At 42.9% G+C, this 17179-nt stretch overlaps 1 protein-coding gene across 5 annotated transcripts in view; it reads left to right on the forward strand.

Annotated features, from left to right (window-relative positions):
• LOC124031632 (kinesin-like protein KIF21B) overlaps positions 1-17179 on the forward strand; it is a 112064-nt gene that overhangs the window by 52053 nt on the left and 42832 nt on the right. For all 5 annotated transcript variants that reach the window (XM_046343121.1, XM_046343122.1, XM_046343119.1 and 2 more), the window contains exons 2-7: positions 3513-3735; positions 6342-6524; positions 8274-8423; positions 9782-9913; positions 11877-12134; positions 16720-16835. In XM_046343121.1, coding sequence (XP_046199077.1) covers positions 3513-3735; positions 6342-6524; positions 8274-8423; positions 9782-9913; positions 11877-12134; positions 16720-16835 — 1062 coding nt within the window. The remainder of the gene's footprint in view (positions 1-3512; positions 3736-6341; positions 6525-8273; positions 8424-9781; positions 9914-11876; positions 12135-16719; positions 16836-17179) is intronic.

A 17179-nucleotide genomic window follows, 5' to 3' on the forward strand; every position in this document is an offset into this window, starting at 1 on the left:
AGAGAGAGAGATGCAGTCATACAAGAGAGATGGAATGGAGAGAGAGAGAGATGGAATGAGAGAGAGAGAGATGCAGTCACAGGAGAGATGGAATGGAGATGCAGAGAGAGATGGAATGGAGAGATGAGATGCAGTTACAGGAGAGATGGAATGGAGAGAGTGAGATGCAGTTACAGGAGAGATGGAATGGAGAGAGAGAGAGATGCAGTCATACAGGAGAGATGGAATGGAGAGAGTGAAATGCAGTTACAGGAGAGATGGAATGGAGAGAGAGAGAGATGCAGTCATACAGGAGAGATGGAATGGAGAGAGTGAGATGCAGTTACAGGAGAGATGGAATGGAGAGAGAGAGAGATGCAGTCATACAGGAGAGATGGAATGGAGAGAGTGAGATGCAGTTACAGGAGAGATGGAATGGAGAGAGAGCGATGCAGTGGAATGATGCAGAGAGAGAGAGATGCAGTCATACAAGAGAGATGGAATGGAGAGAGAGAGATGCAGTCATACAGGAGAGATGGAATGGAGAGAGTGAGATGCAGTCATACAGGAGAGATGGAATGGAGAGAGTGAGATGCAGTCATACAGGAGAGATGGAATGGAGAGAGTGAGATACAGTCATACAGGAGAGATGGAATGGAGAGAGAGAGATGCAGTCATACAGGAGAGATGGAATGGAGAGAGTGAGATGCAGTCATACAGGAGAGATGGAATGGAGAGAGAGATGCAGTCATACAGGAGAGATGGAATGGAGAGAGAGATGCAGTCATACAGGAGAGATGGAATGGAGAGAGAGATGCAGTCATACAGGAGAGATAGAATGGAGAGAGAGAGAGAGAGAGATGCAGTCATACAGGAGAGATAGAATGGAGAGAGAGAGATGCAGTCATACAGGAGAGATGGAATGGAGAGAGAGAGAGAGATGCAGTCATGCAGGAGAGATGGAGTGGAGAGAGAGATGTAGTCATACAGGATAGATGGAATGGAGAGAGAATAGGGGTGTGTCTGGTCTAGTGACTAAACTCTCCAGCGTCTTGTCTGTTGTGTTCTCTGACCTACTGCTGCTTTGACTTTCAGAAGTTAATTAAAAATATTCTCATTTTACAACCAAATCCAAATCCATTGTGGTTGAGTGCTCAGTATGTACCGCAGAATGTTCTGAGTATTATCAGATGGGTGTCTCCAAGGGCAGATAAAAGCAGGAAGAGAGGGACAGAGATGGAAGGAGAGAGATAACTGGAAAAATAACGTGAGCGAGAGAGAAAGCAAGGAGAGGAGAATGAACGACCCTCAGTCCGTTCACGTCCACAGCTGTATCACCAACGCTCCTGGTTTTCTATTATGTTGTGATGACGTTAACACATCTACGTCCATGCAGTGCTTTGTGTAGTCGGCTTCAAACTCAACCAGATACTGTTTCAGAAGGAGATACTCTAGAAAGACACAGGATGGGTTCCAATGGCAGCATGGCCGTCAGAGCTGCGCTGTTCAGTCTCCGATTGTGCAGCTTCCTCTTTGTCTTCTCAAGAATTCTTCCCAATAGGCCTGCTAATGTATGTAAATATATTGGAGGTAGTGTTTTTGAATGTGGTGTGTATTTTAATGTTTGTTAATGCAACTAGAGTAGCAGTCAAACGTTTGGACACACCTACTCATTCCAGGGTTTTTCTTCATTTTTTACTGTTGTCTGCATTGTTATTCGAACACATATGGAATCATGTAACAACCAAAAAAGAGTTGAACAAATCAAAATACATTTTATATTTGAAATTCTTCAAAGTAGCCACCCTTTTTCCTTGATGACAGCTTTGCACACTTCACTATTATTCCAAATACCGAACGGTTCCGTATGATTCATTTTGACTGGTACTGTACTTTCTAATCCTCTCTCCCTAATGCAGGTCTGTAGGCCAGTCTTCTGAGCCCTGAGTCTCAACAAACTGCTGCAGTCAGCACTGGGGGAAGGTGTGTGTGTGTGTGGGGGGGGCACATGTGTGAAATGTGTGCAGCTGCTCATATGGAGAGAACATGGGAGAGAGACACTGGTGTGGTCTCAAGTGGGGGGGCTTATCTCTATAGGGGGGAGTTTCTGTGTGTGTGGGGGATTACCTCCCGAAGGGGGGGTTAGGAGGTTAGTGGGGGAGATACACTACTGATAATATAATATATATGCCATTTAGCAGACGCTTTTATCCAAAGCAACTTACAGTCATGTGTGCATACATTCTACGTATGGGTGGTCCCGGGGATCGAACCCACTACCCTGGCGTTACAAGCGCCATGCTCTACCAACTGAGCTACAGAAGGACCATATTTGCTTGGCCATGGATTTGACCAGATTTAAAATGATTAGCTAATGATCTGCACTCCACATTATCTAGTTCAGTTCAAGTTCTTCATCTATTTTTTTTCATCTTTTTTGTTGGAATGCTCCCAAATGTGTTTTATATAACAAAGTACCAACATCTTACCATTTCATTGACCATACCTCTTCTGTATTTGAATAACGACATTATTTGAACCCCGAGTTGAATTGTTCAGGGATGCAAACTAGTCACCTTTCTGCGAAATTCGCTGTTTTGAACTCCAAAATATGTGACCTTTGCGACTTTGAATCACAAATGGCTGTAAGTGAACGAGTGATGTGGGTTTGGAGCAATACTGGATTCAATACTTTGGAGCAATACTTTAGCTGAATGCCAATAGAGGTGAAAGGAACACCACACACTCCCCCCTTTCTCACTTGTGGATAAAAAGGGATATTGCCAGGTGTTACTCTCTGCCTGAAAGAGATCAATTATGCCAACAAAGGTATCATGCTCTGCTGGCACATTGTAGAACAGATGTCCACAGGCAGAAAGTGTTCGATGTAATAATGTGCAGTGTAGCCCACAGATATTGCTTTTAATTTGAACTTTCCTATACCACCTGTGTGAGTGAGGGGGGGATTATTACATGTTTTACTCTGAACGTTATTTTTGCACACATTTAGCCTTGTGCACTTTATCGATGTCTACTATAGTGGCCACTGTAGAGCAAAAACAGAACGCCTGTTTCTACTTTAACATGTTTTTCTACTTTGTGCAGTATTTAGTGTGTGGTCACAAGCGTTCTATTATAAAGGCTGTAATGGCTAACTGCAATATCAGTGTATTGTTTTTTTTTCTCCCAAAACTTGAGTGTCATTTGCAGTAAAGTCAAGGCAAGAAATAACATTGGATTGCTTTCTTGACATTTTTTAGCTGTGAGTTAGGTTCACGTTACCCACTTTTTATTTGACACACACAGACTGATCATGCAGATCATATTCTTTGTTGTTGAATTAGTTAAAACCTGCATTTATACCCCGAGCAGGGATTTTTGTTTTGCATGTTTCAGTGTCATCTTTTTGAGCCCTCGACAGTTTGAATCCCTGATTGTTTTGGAACAACGTTTGAAACTTTTAACTGTAGATTGACCATGACTGTTTTAACCCCTCGTTGACCCCGTGTCTCTCTTCTCTCCTGTGTTTGAAGGATCCGTCCCCAGATGGCGAAGGAGAAGATTGAGGGCTGTCACGTGTGTACGCTGGTCACGCCCGGGGAGCCCCAGATGTTGCTGGGTAAAGACAAGGCCTTCACGTACGACTTTGTGTTCGACATCGACTCGGCCCAGCAGCAGATCTATGCTGCCTGCGTCCACAAACTCATCGAGGGCTGTTTCGACGGATACAACGCTACGGTGTTTGCCTATGGACAGGTAGTGTGAGAGAGACACACACACACAGACACACACTCTCACATGTGCATACACACAGGCCTCTTTACACTACATTACTTTGATGACACATACTAGTCCCAAGAAATATACGTTTGTAGTGTAAAGAGACGGCTCTAGATTATTTTTTTTAGAGATGGTAACTTAATACCTTAATTGGAGGAGGGGTGGTAGGGTTGGATGGTAATAAAGGATTTTTTTTATTTTAAAGATGTGTGTATGTATATTTTATAAAAGCACTACCGTTCAAAAGTTTGGGGTCACATAGAAATGTCCTTGTTTTTGAAAGAAAAGCACATTTTTTTGTCATTGAAAGTTGATCAGAAATACAGTGTAGACATTGTTAATGTTGTACATGGCTATTGTAGCTGGAAATGGCAGATGTATTTTTTTATGTAATGTCAGCAACCATCACTCCTGCGTTCCAATGGCACGTTGTGTTAGCTTATTCAAGTTTTTAATTTTAAAAGGCTAATTGATCATTAGAAAACCCTTTTGGAATTATGTTTGACCAGCTGAAAACTGTTGTTCTGATTAAAGAAGCAATACAACTGGCCTTAATTAGACAAGTTGAGTATCTGGAGCATCAGCATTTGTGTGTTCAATTACAGCCTCAAAATGGCCAGAAACAAAGACCTTTCTTCTGAAACTCGTCAGTCTATTCTTGTTCAGAGAAATGAAGGCTATTCCATGCCAGGAGTGGGAGGCCCCAGTGCACAAGTGAGCAAGAGGACAAGTACATTAGAGTGTCTAGATTGAGAAACAGACTCCTCACATGTCCTCAACTGGCAGCTTTATTAAATAGTACCTGCAAAACATCAGTCTCAATGTCAACAGTGAAGAGGCGACTCCGGGATGCTGGGCTTCTAAGCAGAGTTCCTCTGTCCAGGGTCTGTGTTCTTTTGGCCATCTCAATCTTTTATTTTTATTGGCCAGACTGAGATATGGCTTTTTCTTTGCAACTCTGCCTAGAAGGTCAGCATCCCGGAGTCGCCTCTTCACTGTTGACGTTGAGACTAGTGTTTTGCAGGTAGCCTAGTGGTTAGAGCGTTGGGCCAGTAATCGAAAGGTTGGTGGATCAAATCCCCAAGCTGACAGGGTAGAAATCTGCCATTCTTCCCATTTGCGACCAAGCTTAAACTTCCTGACTAATGTCATGAGATGTTGCTTCAATATAGCCACATAATTTTCCTACCTCATGATGCCATCTATTTTGTGAAGTGCACCAATCCCTCCTGTAGCAAAGCATTCCCACAACATGATGCTGCCACCCCCGGGCTTCACGTTTGGGATGGTGTTCTTCGGCCTGCAAGCCTCCCCCTTTTACCTCCAAACATAACGATATTCATTGTTGCCAAACAGTTCTATTTTTGCTTCATCAGACCAGGGGACATTCTCCCAAAAAGTATGATCTTCTCCCCCATGTGCAGTTGCAAACCGTAGTCTGGCTTTTTTATGGCTGTTTTGGAGCAGTGGATTCTTCCTTGCTGAGCGGCCTTTCAGGTTATGTCAATATAGGACTCGTTTTACTGTGGATATAGATACTTTTGTACCTCTTTCCTCCAGCATCTTCACAAGGTCTTTTGCTGTTGTTCTGGGATTGATTTGCACTTTTAGCACCAAAGTACATTTATCTCTAGGAGACAGAATGCGTCTCCTTCCTGAGCAGTATGACGGCTGCGTGGTTCCATGGTGTTTATACTTGCATATGATTGTTTGTACAGATGAGCGTGGTACCCTCAGGCGTTTGGAAATTGATCCCAATGATGAACCAAGACCTTTTTCTGAGGTCTTGGCTGATTTTCTTTTGATTTTCCCATGAAGTAGAGCAAAGAGGCACTGATTTTGAATTTAGACCTTGAAATACATCCACAGGTACACCTCCAATTGACTCAAAATGATGTTAATTAGTCTATCAGAACTTCCAAAGCCATGACATCATTTTCTGGAATTTTCCAAGCTGTTTAAAGACACAGTCAACTTAGTGCATGTAAACTTCTGACCCACTGGAATTGTGATACATTGTGATGCAGTGAATTATACAGTGAAATAATGTTAACAATTGTTGGAAAAAATGACTTGTGTCATGCACAAAGTAGATGTCCTAACTGACTTGCCAAAACTATAGTTTGTCAACAAGACATTTGTGGAGAGGTTGAGAAATGAGTTTTAATGACTCCAACCTAAGTGTCTGTAAACATCTAATATAATAATAACATAATATATGCCATTTAGCAGACACTTTTATCCAAAGCGACTTACAGTCATGTGTGCATACATTCTACGTATGGGTGGTCCCGGGAATCGAACCCACTACCCTGGCGTTACAAGCGCCATGCTCTACCAACTGAGCTACAGAAGGACCAACATCTGACTTCAACTGTATCTTATTTCCATTCTTTTACTTTTAGATGTGTGTGTTGTTGTGAATTGTTAGATTCTATTGCACTGTTGGAGCGAGGAACACAAGCATTCATTTGATTTGAATGCACTGACTTGAAGTGACCAAATTGTGATGTGTGTGTGTGTGTTATAAATCATGTGTGTGTGTGTGTGTGTGTCTCTCTCTCTCTCTCTCACTGTTTCAGACAGGCTCAGGGAAGACCCATACCATGGGGACAGGGTTTGACATGAACGTGCAGGAGAAGGACCAGGGTATCATCCCGCGGGCTGTTCGTCAGCTGTTCCTGGGCATCCAGGAGAGGAAGACACAGGCCCAGCAGCAGGGCACACACCCTCCAGAGTTTAAAGTCAGTGCACAGTTCCTAGAGGTAAGAACCCACACACATACAGTAGGCAGGCACCCTCAAACACACGCAGTAGCAGCAGTAGCCCCTAGAGTGGATATTGTATCATGCACGCACACACAGACACAGACAGACGAGCGCACGCACACACAGACACATGAACGCACACACAGACACAAACACACAAACAGGTACACACAACACAGACACACACACACACAGACGGGCTCACACATACACACTCAAACATATACACACACAGACATGCACATACACACACAAACAAACAGATACGCACACACAGACACATACCACACACAGACACATACCACACACAGACACATACCACACACAGACACATACCACACACGCACAAAGATACACACACACACACACACACACACACACACACACACACACACACACACACACACACACACACACACACACACACACACACACACACACACACACACACACACACACACACACACACACACACACACACACACACAAATACCACCCAGTTATTTGGGCCACCCACCCAGTTCAGAGGAGATGAAAATCTCTCTAGTATAAAATATTGTCATCCAGGGACGCATTGTATGTTGTCATTTGTCATTCTTGCCTTTGATTGAGTATGTGTGTATGTATGTATGTATGTATGTGTGTGTGTGTGAGAGAGGGTAATATGAACTTTAACCAGATGTGAAGGGGATGCAGGGATCAGCCCTGGTGAAGCTACAGGACGTGACATTGTGATGACAGCTGAAACAGGAAACAGGATCCTGACAACTGATCTGATGTTGGTCATCAGCTGTGACGTTACCCAGAATGAGAATATGAACAGACAGACGTTTGGGAGACATGAGCTTATATGTGTCATTGACATCAACTGGCTGTAGCAGGAGGTGCCTGGTACACACTCAGGTGTCTGGCTTGTAGTGAAGTAATATTTGATATACAGTATACAGTATACAGTATTCAAGTCTTTCAAGGGTTTTTCTTTATTTTGACTTTGAAATAACACATATGGAATGAAATAACACATATGGAATCATGTATGAACCAATAAAGTGTTAAACAAATCCAAATATATTTTATACTTGATGACAGCTTTGCACACTCTTGGCATTCTCTCAACCAGCTTCATGAGGTAGTCACCTGGAATGCTTTTCCAACATTCTTGAAGGAGTTCCCACATATGCTTAGCATTTGTTGGCTGCTTTTCCTTCACTCTGCGGTCCAACTAATTCCAAACCATCTCAATTGGGTTGAGGTCGGGTGATTGTGGAGGCCAGGTCATCTGATGCAGCACTCCATCACTCTCCTTCTTGGTCAAATAGCCCTTACACAGCTTGGAGGTGTGTTTTGGGTCATTGTCCTGTTGAAAAACAAATGATAGTCCCACTAAGCGCAAACCAGATGGCATGACGTATCACTGCAGAATGCTGTGGTAGCCATCCTTGTTAAGTGTGCCTGTTGTTAGTTCAGGTATAGGCTGTTTGTCCGGTCATTGGGTTATCAGTACTGATGATAAAAAGACGTTGGCCAGGGTTAATGTGTGTGTGTGCGTGTGCGTGTGTGTGTCTCTGTGTGTGTGTCCTGTGAAGCGGGAACTTCTGAGTTGATTCTTGACCCCTCACAACCTTTAACCTTATTGCTTCCTAAAGGTCAGAGGTTATGTAGTACACCATTTGATCCTTGCCCTTTCATCGCTCACTGTCTACTGTGTGTGTGTGTGTATTTAATGTATGTGTGTGTGTATTCCAGCTGTACAATGAGGAGATCCTAGACCTGTTTGACGGAGCCAGAGACCCAGACTGTAAGAGCAGGAAGTCTAATATCAAGATCCATGAGGATGGCAGCGGCTCCATCTACACCACCGGAGTCACCTCACGACTTGTCAACTCAGAGGAAGAGGTGTGTGTGTGTGTGTGTGTGTGTGTGTGTGTGTGTGTGTGTGTGTGTGTGTGTGTGTGTGTGTGTGTGTGTGTGTGTGTGTGTGTGTGTGTGTGTGTGTGTGTGTGTGTGTGTGTGTGTGTGTGTGTGTGTGCTCTATGACTGGGCGATATGGACAAATTCACAATATGGGAGATTCACGATACACTGTACATCTTGATTTCAAAAATTATATTCTCAAAATAATCTTTGTTGTACAGTTAAAGGTGAAATACACCACATTTCAAACAGTCAGCAATTTCTTAATGAATTCAGTGCTTGTGAAATTATACCTAGGATAAATACGAGCCTTCCAGAACCATAAGACCCACTGATTTTATCAAAATGGTTTTACTTGATTTCGTTGTTGTTGCAGTAATCAGTGATCTGGCGTTCACGTCTGTCTATGAGAATGCCCTTTTTGTTACAAATTTCACCAGAACCGTGCATAATGCACATTCACTAATAATGAGAAAAATCTTGCAGCAGGCATTATATAGAATGAACACAGGTTTCAAACAATATCTCAAGCACAAGCCCACATGCTAGTGAGTAGCCAGCTAATCTTTATATTTCAACTTGGATCTATTTGCTATTTGCTAACTTATTTCCCAGAATGAGAACGAGTTGTCAATTCCTTATATAATTGTGTTTTATGCTTATTGCACATTTAGAAAACAAAGACTAGACAGCTAGTATAAGTGTCTTTGGCTTAAATGCTGCTAGCGGTACATAGTGCTGCTAGCGGTACATAGTGCTGCTAGCGGTACATAGTGCTGCTAGCGGTACATAGTGTCGAGTGAAACAAACTGAACACACATTTGCCAGAATCAATGTACATTGATACTTCTTTTTGTAGTATTGTCTTCTCTGCTCACAATATGAGGAGTTGAGACATAAAAAGGGTCTCAGTAGAAAGGTTAACTTCTCTAGCACATTAAAATCATTTCTCAATGTGTTTCGGTGTCCATATGACCGATTCTGGACCAAACTTCAATTGCAAATAGCGAGAGAGGAAAAAAGTGATCTCTCATCTTTGTTATTGCGAGTGGCAGGGAGAGCGGCTTGGTGTGTGTGGGAGGGGCTTGGTGTGTGTGGGAGGGGCTTGGTGTGTGTGTGTGTAAACGGCAAGGTACACAGTCACAGCAGAAGGAGCGAAGGAGATCAAAAAGATAACATGACAACAAGCGGACATAAATGCTCGTAAAAAAAACGAAGCATTTAATAAAAACTAGGTTATTGCGAAACAGGCATTTGGAATATTGCGCTAAAACATACATTCAAATGTGATGTATGGCCCAGCCCTAGTGTGTACAGTACTAACAGTTTGTGTATTACAGCTGTTACAGTGTCTGAAGCTGGGAGCGTTGTCTCGTACCACGGCCAGTACCCAGATGAACGCATCGAGTTCCAGATCTCACGCCATCTTCACCATCAACCTCTGTCAGATGAGAGTCTGTCAACAAACTGAGGTAGGGTTGGAGGGAGGGAGAGAGAGTGGAGGGCGAGGGAGGGAGTTATGGATCAGAGAGGGTAGATACAGTGCTTATAGAAAATCTACACCCTTTGAACCTTTTTCACATTTTGTTGTGTCAGTGCCTCAGTTTCATGCATTTAAATGTGTTTTGTTTTTCTACGTATCTACACACCATATGATTGATTTTATTTTTTTGTGAAAATAATGCTGTATTAACAGTGATAGCAATGCGAAATGTCATTCTGAGAAAACATCACTAACATTACCCACAGTTGATACACGTCGATTGCCGTTTCTTCCCCATCACTGTCATCAGAAGATTCTACAATGTCTTCAATTAAAATGTTTTTGCCTAAATCAGGGATTTCCTCATCGTCTGATTCATTTTTCCGAGAGAGCCAGCGTGGCACAAACGTCCTCCAGAAAGTAGTCCATCACAACTTTTCCCCACTGAACTTTGTCGATAGAGCCTGATAAATTCAGCAACATATTTGCAGTTCTCCATGGCTAACTTTATATCTTTCGAAAAAAAAATGCAGTAGAAAGGATTATGTATGCATAATGAGCAGCTCATTTAAAGACACAAGATGCTACACCGCAGACCAATCTGAAAGTCATCTCTCTGCATGTCCATCCCACTCATTATCTCAGCCAATCATGGCTAGCAGGTTTTGGCTTAACCAACTATGCTCGTAATTTAACAACTTTATTTATATTTACAGATGGCATACAAGTTTGTTATTAAGGCACATGAAAGTTCACATGTTCTAGAAGGCATTTCTGCCCATTTTTTTAACGTTCAAACGGCTCTCCTGTGAAGTCGTGACTTGCGACATACACCTAGTTTCCTGAAACGGGTCAAATTTTTTTGCATACTTCAAATGCGATTCTAGGTGGGCTTTCTTGAGTAATGGCTTCCTTCTTGCCACGCTACCATACATGCAACATTTGTGGAGTGCTCGGAATATTGTTATCACATGCACACTTAAAAGCCTGGAGCTCTTTGAAAGTTTCCATTTGACTCTTGGTAACTACTTTAATCAGTGTCCTGCTTGCTCGGTCATCCAGTTTGGAGGGACGGCCTGAGCTCGGCAGGGTATCTGTGGTGCCATACACTTTCCACTTCTTAACAATAGTATTGACCGTGCTCTAAGAGATATTTGAGGCCTTTGAACTCTTTTTATACCCATCCACTGATCTGTGTCTTTCCAGAACTTGGTCCCGGATTTCCTTTGAAAGCTCCTTTGTGCTCAAGGTTGAGTTTTTGCTTTGCAATTCACTACCCAGCAGAGGGAACCTACAGGAACTGCTGAATTTATCCCGAAATCATGTGAATCACTACAATTCCACACAGGTGGAGGCCAATTAACTCGGTGTGTGATGTTGAAGGTGATTGGTTACACTTGAGCTAATTTCGGATTACTATTACAAGGGAGGTGGACACTTATCCAACCAAGATATTTCTGTTTTGATTTTCTAGAGTTAACCTGGACTCTTTTTTTTCACTTGGAAGTTGTGGAGTAGGATGTGTAGATCAATGGGGGAAAACTATTTTTGATGAATTTTAATTCCAGGCTATAAGGCAACAAAAGTGGAACATTTTTACAGGTAGTGTAGACTTTCTATAGGCACTGTTGATGTATTGAGAGACTCAAAGAGAGTCAAAGAGAATAAATAAAGGTAGAAGAGGGTGAAAGAGGAGTGAAGAGGAGAAAGATGAACGTATCAGACCGAGTGACAAGTAAAGTAATGACAGTAATACAAATAATTAAAAAGTTTGAATTAAGTGTTTGTTGATAATTGTTCACTAATTGTGGTCTCTCTCTCTCTCTCTCTCTCTCTCTCTCTCTCTCTCTCTCTCTCTCTCTCTCTGTCTCTCTCTCTCTCTCTCTCTCTCTCTCTCTCTCTCTCTCTCTCTCTCTCTCTCTCTCTCTCTCTCTCTCTCTCTCTCTCTCCAGGAGAATGGTGAGGTGAATGGAGGTGTAAATGGAGGTGTGATTGGGGAGGTGAACGGAGATGAAAATGGAGGTGTGATTGGGGAGGTGAACGGAGAGGTTAATGGTGTTGGCGGAGATGGAGGGTCTATTACCAAGCCTGAGTATGAGACTTTGATGGCCAAGTTTCACTTTGTGGACCTAGCTGGATCAGAGAGACTCAAACGCACCGGAGCAACGGGAGAACGGGCACGGGAGGGCATATCCATCAACTGTGGACTGGTGAGAAGTGTGTGTGTGTGTGTGTGTGTGTGTGTGTGTGTGTGTGTGTGTGTGTGTGTGTGTGTGTGTGTGTGTGTGTGTGTGTGTGTGTGTGTGTGTGTGTGTGTGTGTGTGTGTGTGTGCTGCCGCTTCCAAGGAGCAGGACACTAACCTATACGCTTATAAGAAATCCCACTAGGCCCTCCGACAAATCATCAAACAGGCAAAGCATTAATAAGATTGAATCCTACAATACTGCCTCTGACTCTCGTCGGATGTGGTAGGGCTTGCAAACTATCACGGATTACAAAGGGGAGCCAAGCCGTGAGCTGCTTAGTGACTAGAGCCTACCAGACGAGCTAAATGCCTTCTATGCTCGCTTCAAGGCAAGCAAAACTGAATGCATGAGAGCACCAGCTGTTCCGGATGACTGTGTGATCACGCTCTCCGTAGCTGATGTGAGTTAGACCTTAAAACAGATTAACATTCACAAGGCTGCATGGCCTGATGGACTACCAGGACGCATACTCAGAGCATGTGCTGACCAGCTGTAAAGTGTCTTCACTGACATTGTCAACCTATCCCTGACCCAGTCTATATTAGCTACACTTTTCAAGCAGACCACAATAGTTCCTGTGCCCAAGACTGCCAAAGTCACTTGTCTAAATGACTATCGCCCCATAGCACTCACATCTGTAGCCATGATTTAAGATGACGCCGACAGAGATGGTCACCTTGCTTCGCGTTCTTTAATGCCAATTTAATAATGTTTACATATCTTACATTGCTCATATCTGATGTATATACTGTATTGAGACACAATCACAGGACACTTTAATAAACAGGTTGGCTCTTTTCTCTGTATACATCAATGATGTCGCTCTTGCTGCTGTTGATTCTCTGATCCACCTCTACGCAGGCGACACCATTCTGTATACATCTGGCCCTTCTTTGGACACTGTGCTAACAAACCTCCAACTGCTTTTAAATGCTCGTACATGCTCTTCAACCGATCGCTGTCCGCACCCACCTGCCCGACTAGCATCACTACCCTGAATGGTTCTGATCTAGAATATGTGGACAACTACAAATACCTAGGTGCCTGGTTAGACTGTAAACTCTCCTTCCAGACTCACATTAACAATCTCCAATCCAAAGTTAAATCTAGAATCGGCTTCCTATTTCTCAACAAAGACTCCTTCACTCATGCCGCCAACATACCCTCATAAAACTGACTATCCTACCGATCCTTGACTTTGGCGATGTCATTTACAAAATAGCCCCCAACACTCCTCAGCAAACTGGATGTAGTCTTTCACAGTGCCATCCGTTTTATAACCAAAGCCCCATATACTACCCAACACTGCGACCTGTATGCTCCCGTTGGCTGGCCCTCACTACATATCCTTCGCCAAACCCACTGGCTCCAGGTCATCCTTAAGTCTTTGCGAGGTAAAGCCCCGCCATTTAATCCAAGTAAAAATTCCATGTTTTAGGTCAATTAGGATTACCACTTTATTTTAAGAATGTGAAATGTCAGGATAATAGTAGAGCGAATTATTTATTTGAGCTTTTATTTATTTCATCACATTCCCAGTGGGTCAGAAGTTTACATACATTCAATTAGTATTTGATAGCATTGCCTTTAAATTGTTTAACTTGGGTCAAACATTTCGGGTAGCCTTCAACAAGCTTCCCACAATAGGCTGGGTGAATTTTGCCGCATTCCTCCTGACAGAGCTGGTGTAACTGAGTTAGGCCTCCTTGCTCGCACACACTTTTTTAGTTCTGCCCACAAATTTTCTATATGATTGAGGTCAGGGCTTTGTGATGGCCACTCCAATACATTGACTTAGTTGTCCTAAAGTCATTTTGCTACAACTTTGGATGTATGCTTGGGGTCATTGTCCATTTGGAAGACCCGTTTGCGACCAAGCTTTAACTTCCTGACTGATGTCTTGAGATGTTGCTTCAATATATCCACATAATTGTCCTACCTCATGATGCCATCTATTTTGTGAAGTGCAACAGTCCCTCCTGCAAGCAAAGCACCCCCACAACATGATGCTGACACCCCCATCCTTCACAGTTGGGATGGTGTTCTTCAGCTTGCAAGCCTCCCCCTTTTTCCTCCAAACATAACGAAGGTCATTATGGCCAAATAGTTATATATTTTTTTTCCTCAGACCAGAGGACATTTCTCCATAAAGTACGATCTTTGTCCCCATGTGCAGTTGCAAACCTTAGTCTGGCTTTTCTACGGCGGTTTTGGAGCAGTGGTTTTGTCCTTGCTGAGCGGCCTTTCAGGATTGGTCGATATAGGACTAATTTTTACTGTGGATATAGATTATTTTGTACCTGTTTCCTCCAGCATCTTCACAAGGTCCTTTGCTGTTGGGATTGATTTGAACTTTTCGCACCAAAGTATGTTCATCTCTAGGAGACAGAATCTTCCTGAGCAGTATGACGGCTGCGTGGTCCCATGGTGTTTATACTTGCGTACTATTGTTTGTAGAGATGAACGTGGTACCTTCAGGCTTTTGGAAATTGCTCCCAAGCATGAACCAGTCTTATGGAGGCCTACAATTTTTTTTTTTAGGTCTTGGCTGATTTCTTTTGATTTTCCTATGAAGTAAAGCAAAGAGGCACTGAGTTTGAAGGTAGACCTTGAAATACATCCACAGGTACACCTCCAATTGACTCAAATGATTTCAATTAGCCTTTCGGAAGCTTCTAAAGCCATGACATAATTTTCTGGAACTTTCCAAGCTGTCAACTTAGTGTATGTAAACTTCTGTCCCACTGGAATTGTGATACAGTGAATTATAAGTTAAATAATCTGCCTGTAAACACTTTTTTTTTAAATGACTTGTGTCATGCACAAAGTAGATATCCTAATCGACTTGCCAAAACTATAGTTTCTTAAAACAAGAAATTTGTGGAGTGGTTGAAAAACTAGTTTTAATGACTCCAACCTAAGCGTATGCAAACGTCCGACTTCAACTGTATATCACGCCAGTATTAATGATAAATGGTAATTATTTTCCCCTCTATGGCCTATTTATTGCCGACCTCCTGCTCTTCTGCATTTGCACACACTGTACATGGCTCTTTCTATCTTTTCTTTTGTGTTATTGACTGTATGTTTGTTTATGTGTCACTCTGTGTTGTTGTATCTGTCGCACTGCTATGCTTTATCTTGACCAGGTCGCAGTTGTAAATGAGAACTTGTTCTCAACTAGCCTACCTGGTTAAATAAAGTGAAATAAAATAAATGGATCACTAGACATTTTAAACAATGCTACTTTAAATGATGCCACTTTAGTAATGTTTACATATCTTACATTACTCATATCACATGTATATACTGTATTTTATACCATCTACTGCACCTTGCCTATGCTGCTCGGCCATCGCTCATCCATATACTTATATGTACATATTCTCATTCACCCCTTTAGATGTGTGTGTATTAGGTAGTTGTTGGGGAATTGTTAGATTACGTGTTAGATATTACAGCACTGTCGGAACTAGAAGCACAAGCCCTTCGCTACACTCACATTAACATCTGCTCATCATATGTATGTGACCACAAAAATTTGATTTGATGAAATGCTTAGAAAAGCTGGTCATGGCTCACATCAACACCTTCATCCCAGACACCCTGCACCCACTCCAATTCGTATACTCCCCCAACAGATCCACAGTTGACGCAATCTCTATTGTACTCCACACTGCCCTTTCTCACTCAGACAATATGAACACCTATGTCAGAATGCTGTTCCTTGACTACAGCTCAGCATTCAACACCATAGTGTCCTCCAAGCTCATCACTAAGCTCAGGACCCTGGGACTGAACACCTTCCCCTTCAACTGGATCCTGGACTTCTTGATGGGTGGCGTAGGTAGACATGTGTTGGTGTAGGTAGACAGCAACACATCCGCCACGCTGAGCCTCAACACGGGGGCCCGTGCCGGGTTGCGTGCTTAGTCCCCTCCTGTACTCCCTGTTTACCCACGACTGCGTGGCCGCGCATGACTCCTACACCCATCATTAAGTTTGCCAACATCACTACAGTGGAAGGCTTGATCACTGACGATCAAGTTTCTTGGTGCCCACATCACTAAGGATCTATCGTGGTCAGTCCCAACACAGCTGTGAAGAGGGCGTGAAAACTCAGTCCCAACACAGCTGTGGAGAGGGCGTGAAAACTCAGTCCCAACACAGCTGTGAAGAGGGCGTGAAAACAACTCTTCCCCCCCAGGACACTGAGAATTTGTCATGGGCCCTCAGATCCTCAAAACGTTCTACAGCTACACCATTGAGAGCACCATTGTCAAAATCCTGAAGTATCCCTTTAATCCAGTAATTATTTTGAAACTATTGATCCTCTGGGCCTGAATCGTGCTCTCTGGTGTATTTTGGACGTTGAGAGTGGGCTCCTGTGACTGGATATGTTTTTTAATAATATTTGTTTTGCCTCTGTCCCCATGTGGGCCCCTTCATTAATGTGCGTGTGTGTGTGTGTGTGTGTGATGATTTTGTGTATGTGTTTTAATTGGTACTGAGAAACGTGATGATGATGGTTATGAGTATGTGTTCTAGCTGGCTTTGGGGAATGTGATCAGTGCTCTGGGGGACCAGGCTAAGAAAGGAGGACATGTTCCCTACAGAGACTCTAAACTAACGCGGCTACTACAGGACTCACTGGGAGGAAACAGGTAACACACACACACACGTACAGTACCAGTCAAAAGTTTGGACATACCTACTCATTCAAGGGTTTTTCTTTATTTTATACAATGTAGAATAATAATGAAGACATCAAAACTATGAAATAACACATACGGAATCATGTAGTAACCAAAAAAGTGTTACATTTTAGATTCTTCAAAGTAGCCACCCGTTGCCTTGATGACAGCTTTGCACACTCTTGGCATTCTCTCAACCAGCTTCACCTGGAATGCTTTTCCGCCAGTCTTGAAGGAGTTCCCACATACGCTGAGCACTTGTTGGCTGATATTCCTTCACTCTGCAGTCCAACTCATCCCAAACCATCTCAGTT

Source organism: Oncorhynchus gorbuscha, linkage group LG03, assembly GCF_021184085.1.
Source record: "Oncorhynchus gorbuscha isolate QuinsamMale2020 ecotype Even-year linkage group LG03, OgorEven_v1.0, whole genome shotgun sequence".
NCBI lineage: Eukaryota > Metazoa > Chordata > Actinopteri > Salmoniformes > Salmonidae > Oncorhynchus > Oncorhynchus gorbuscha.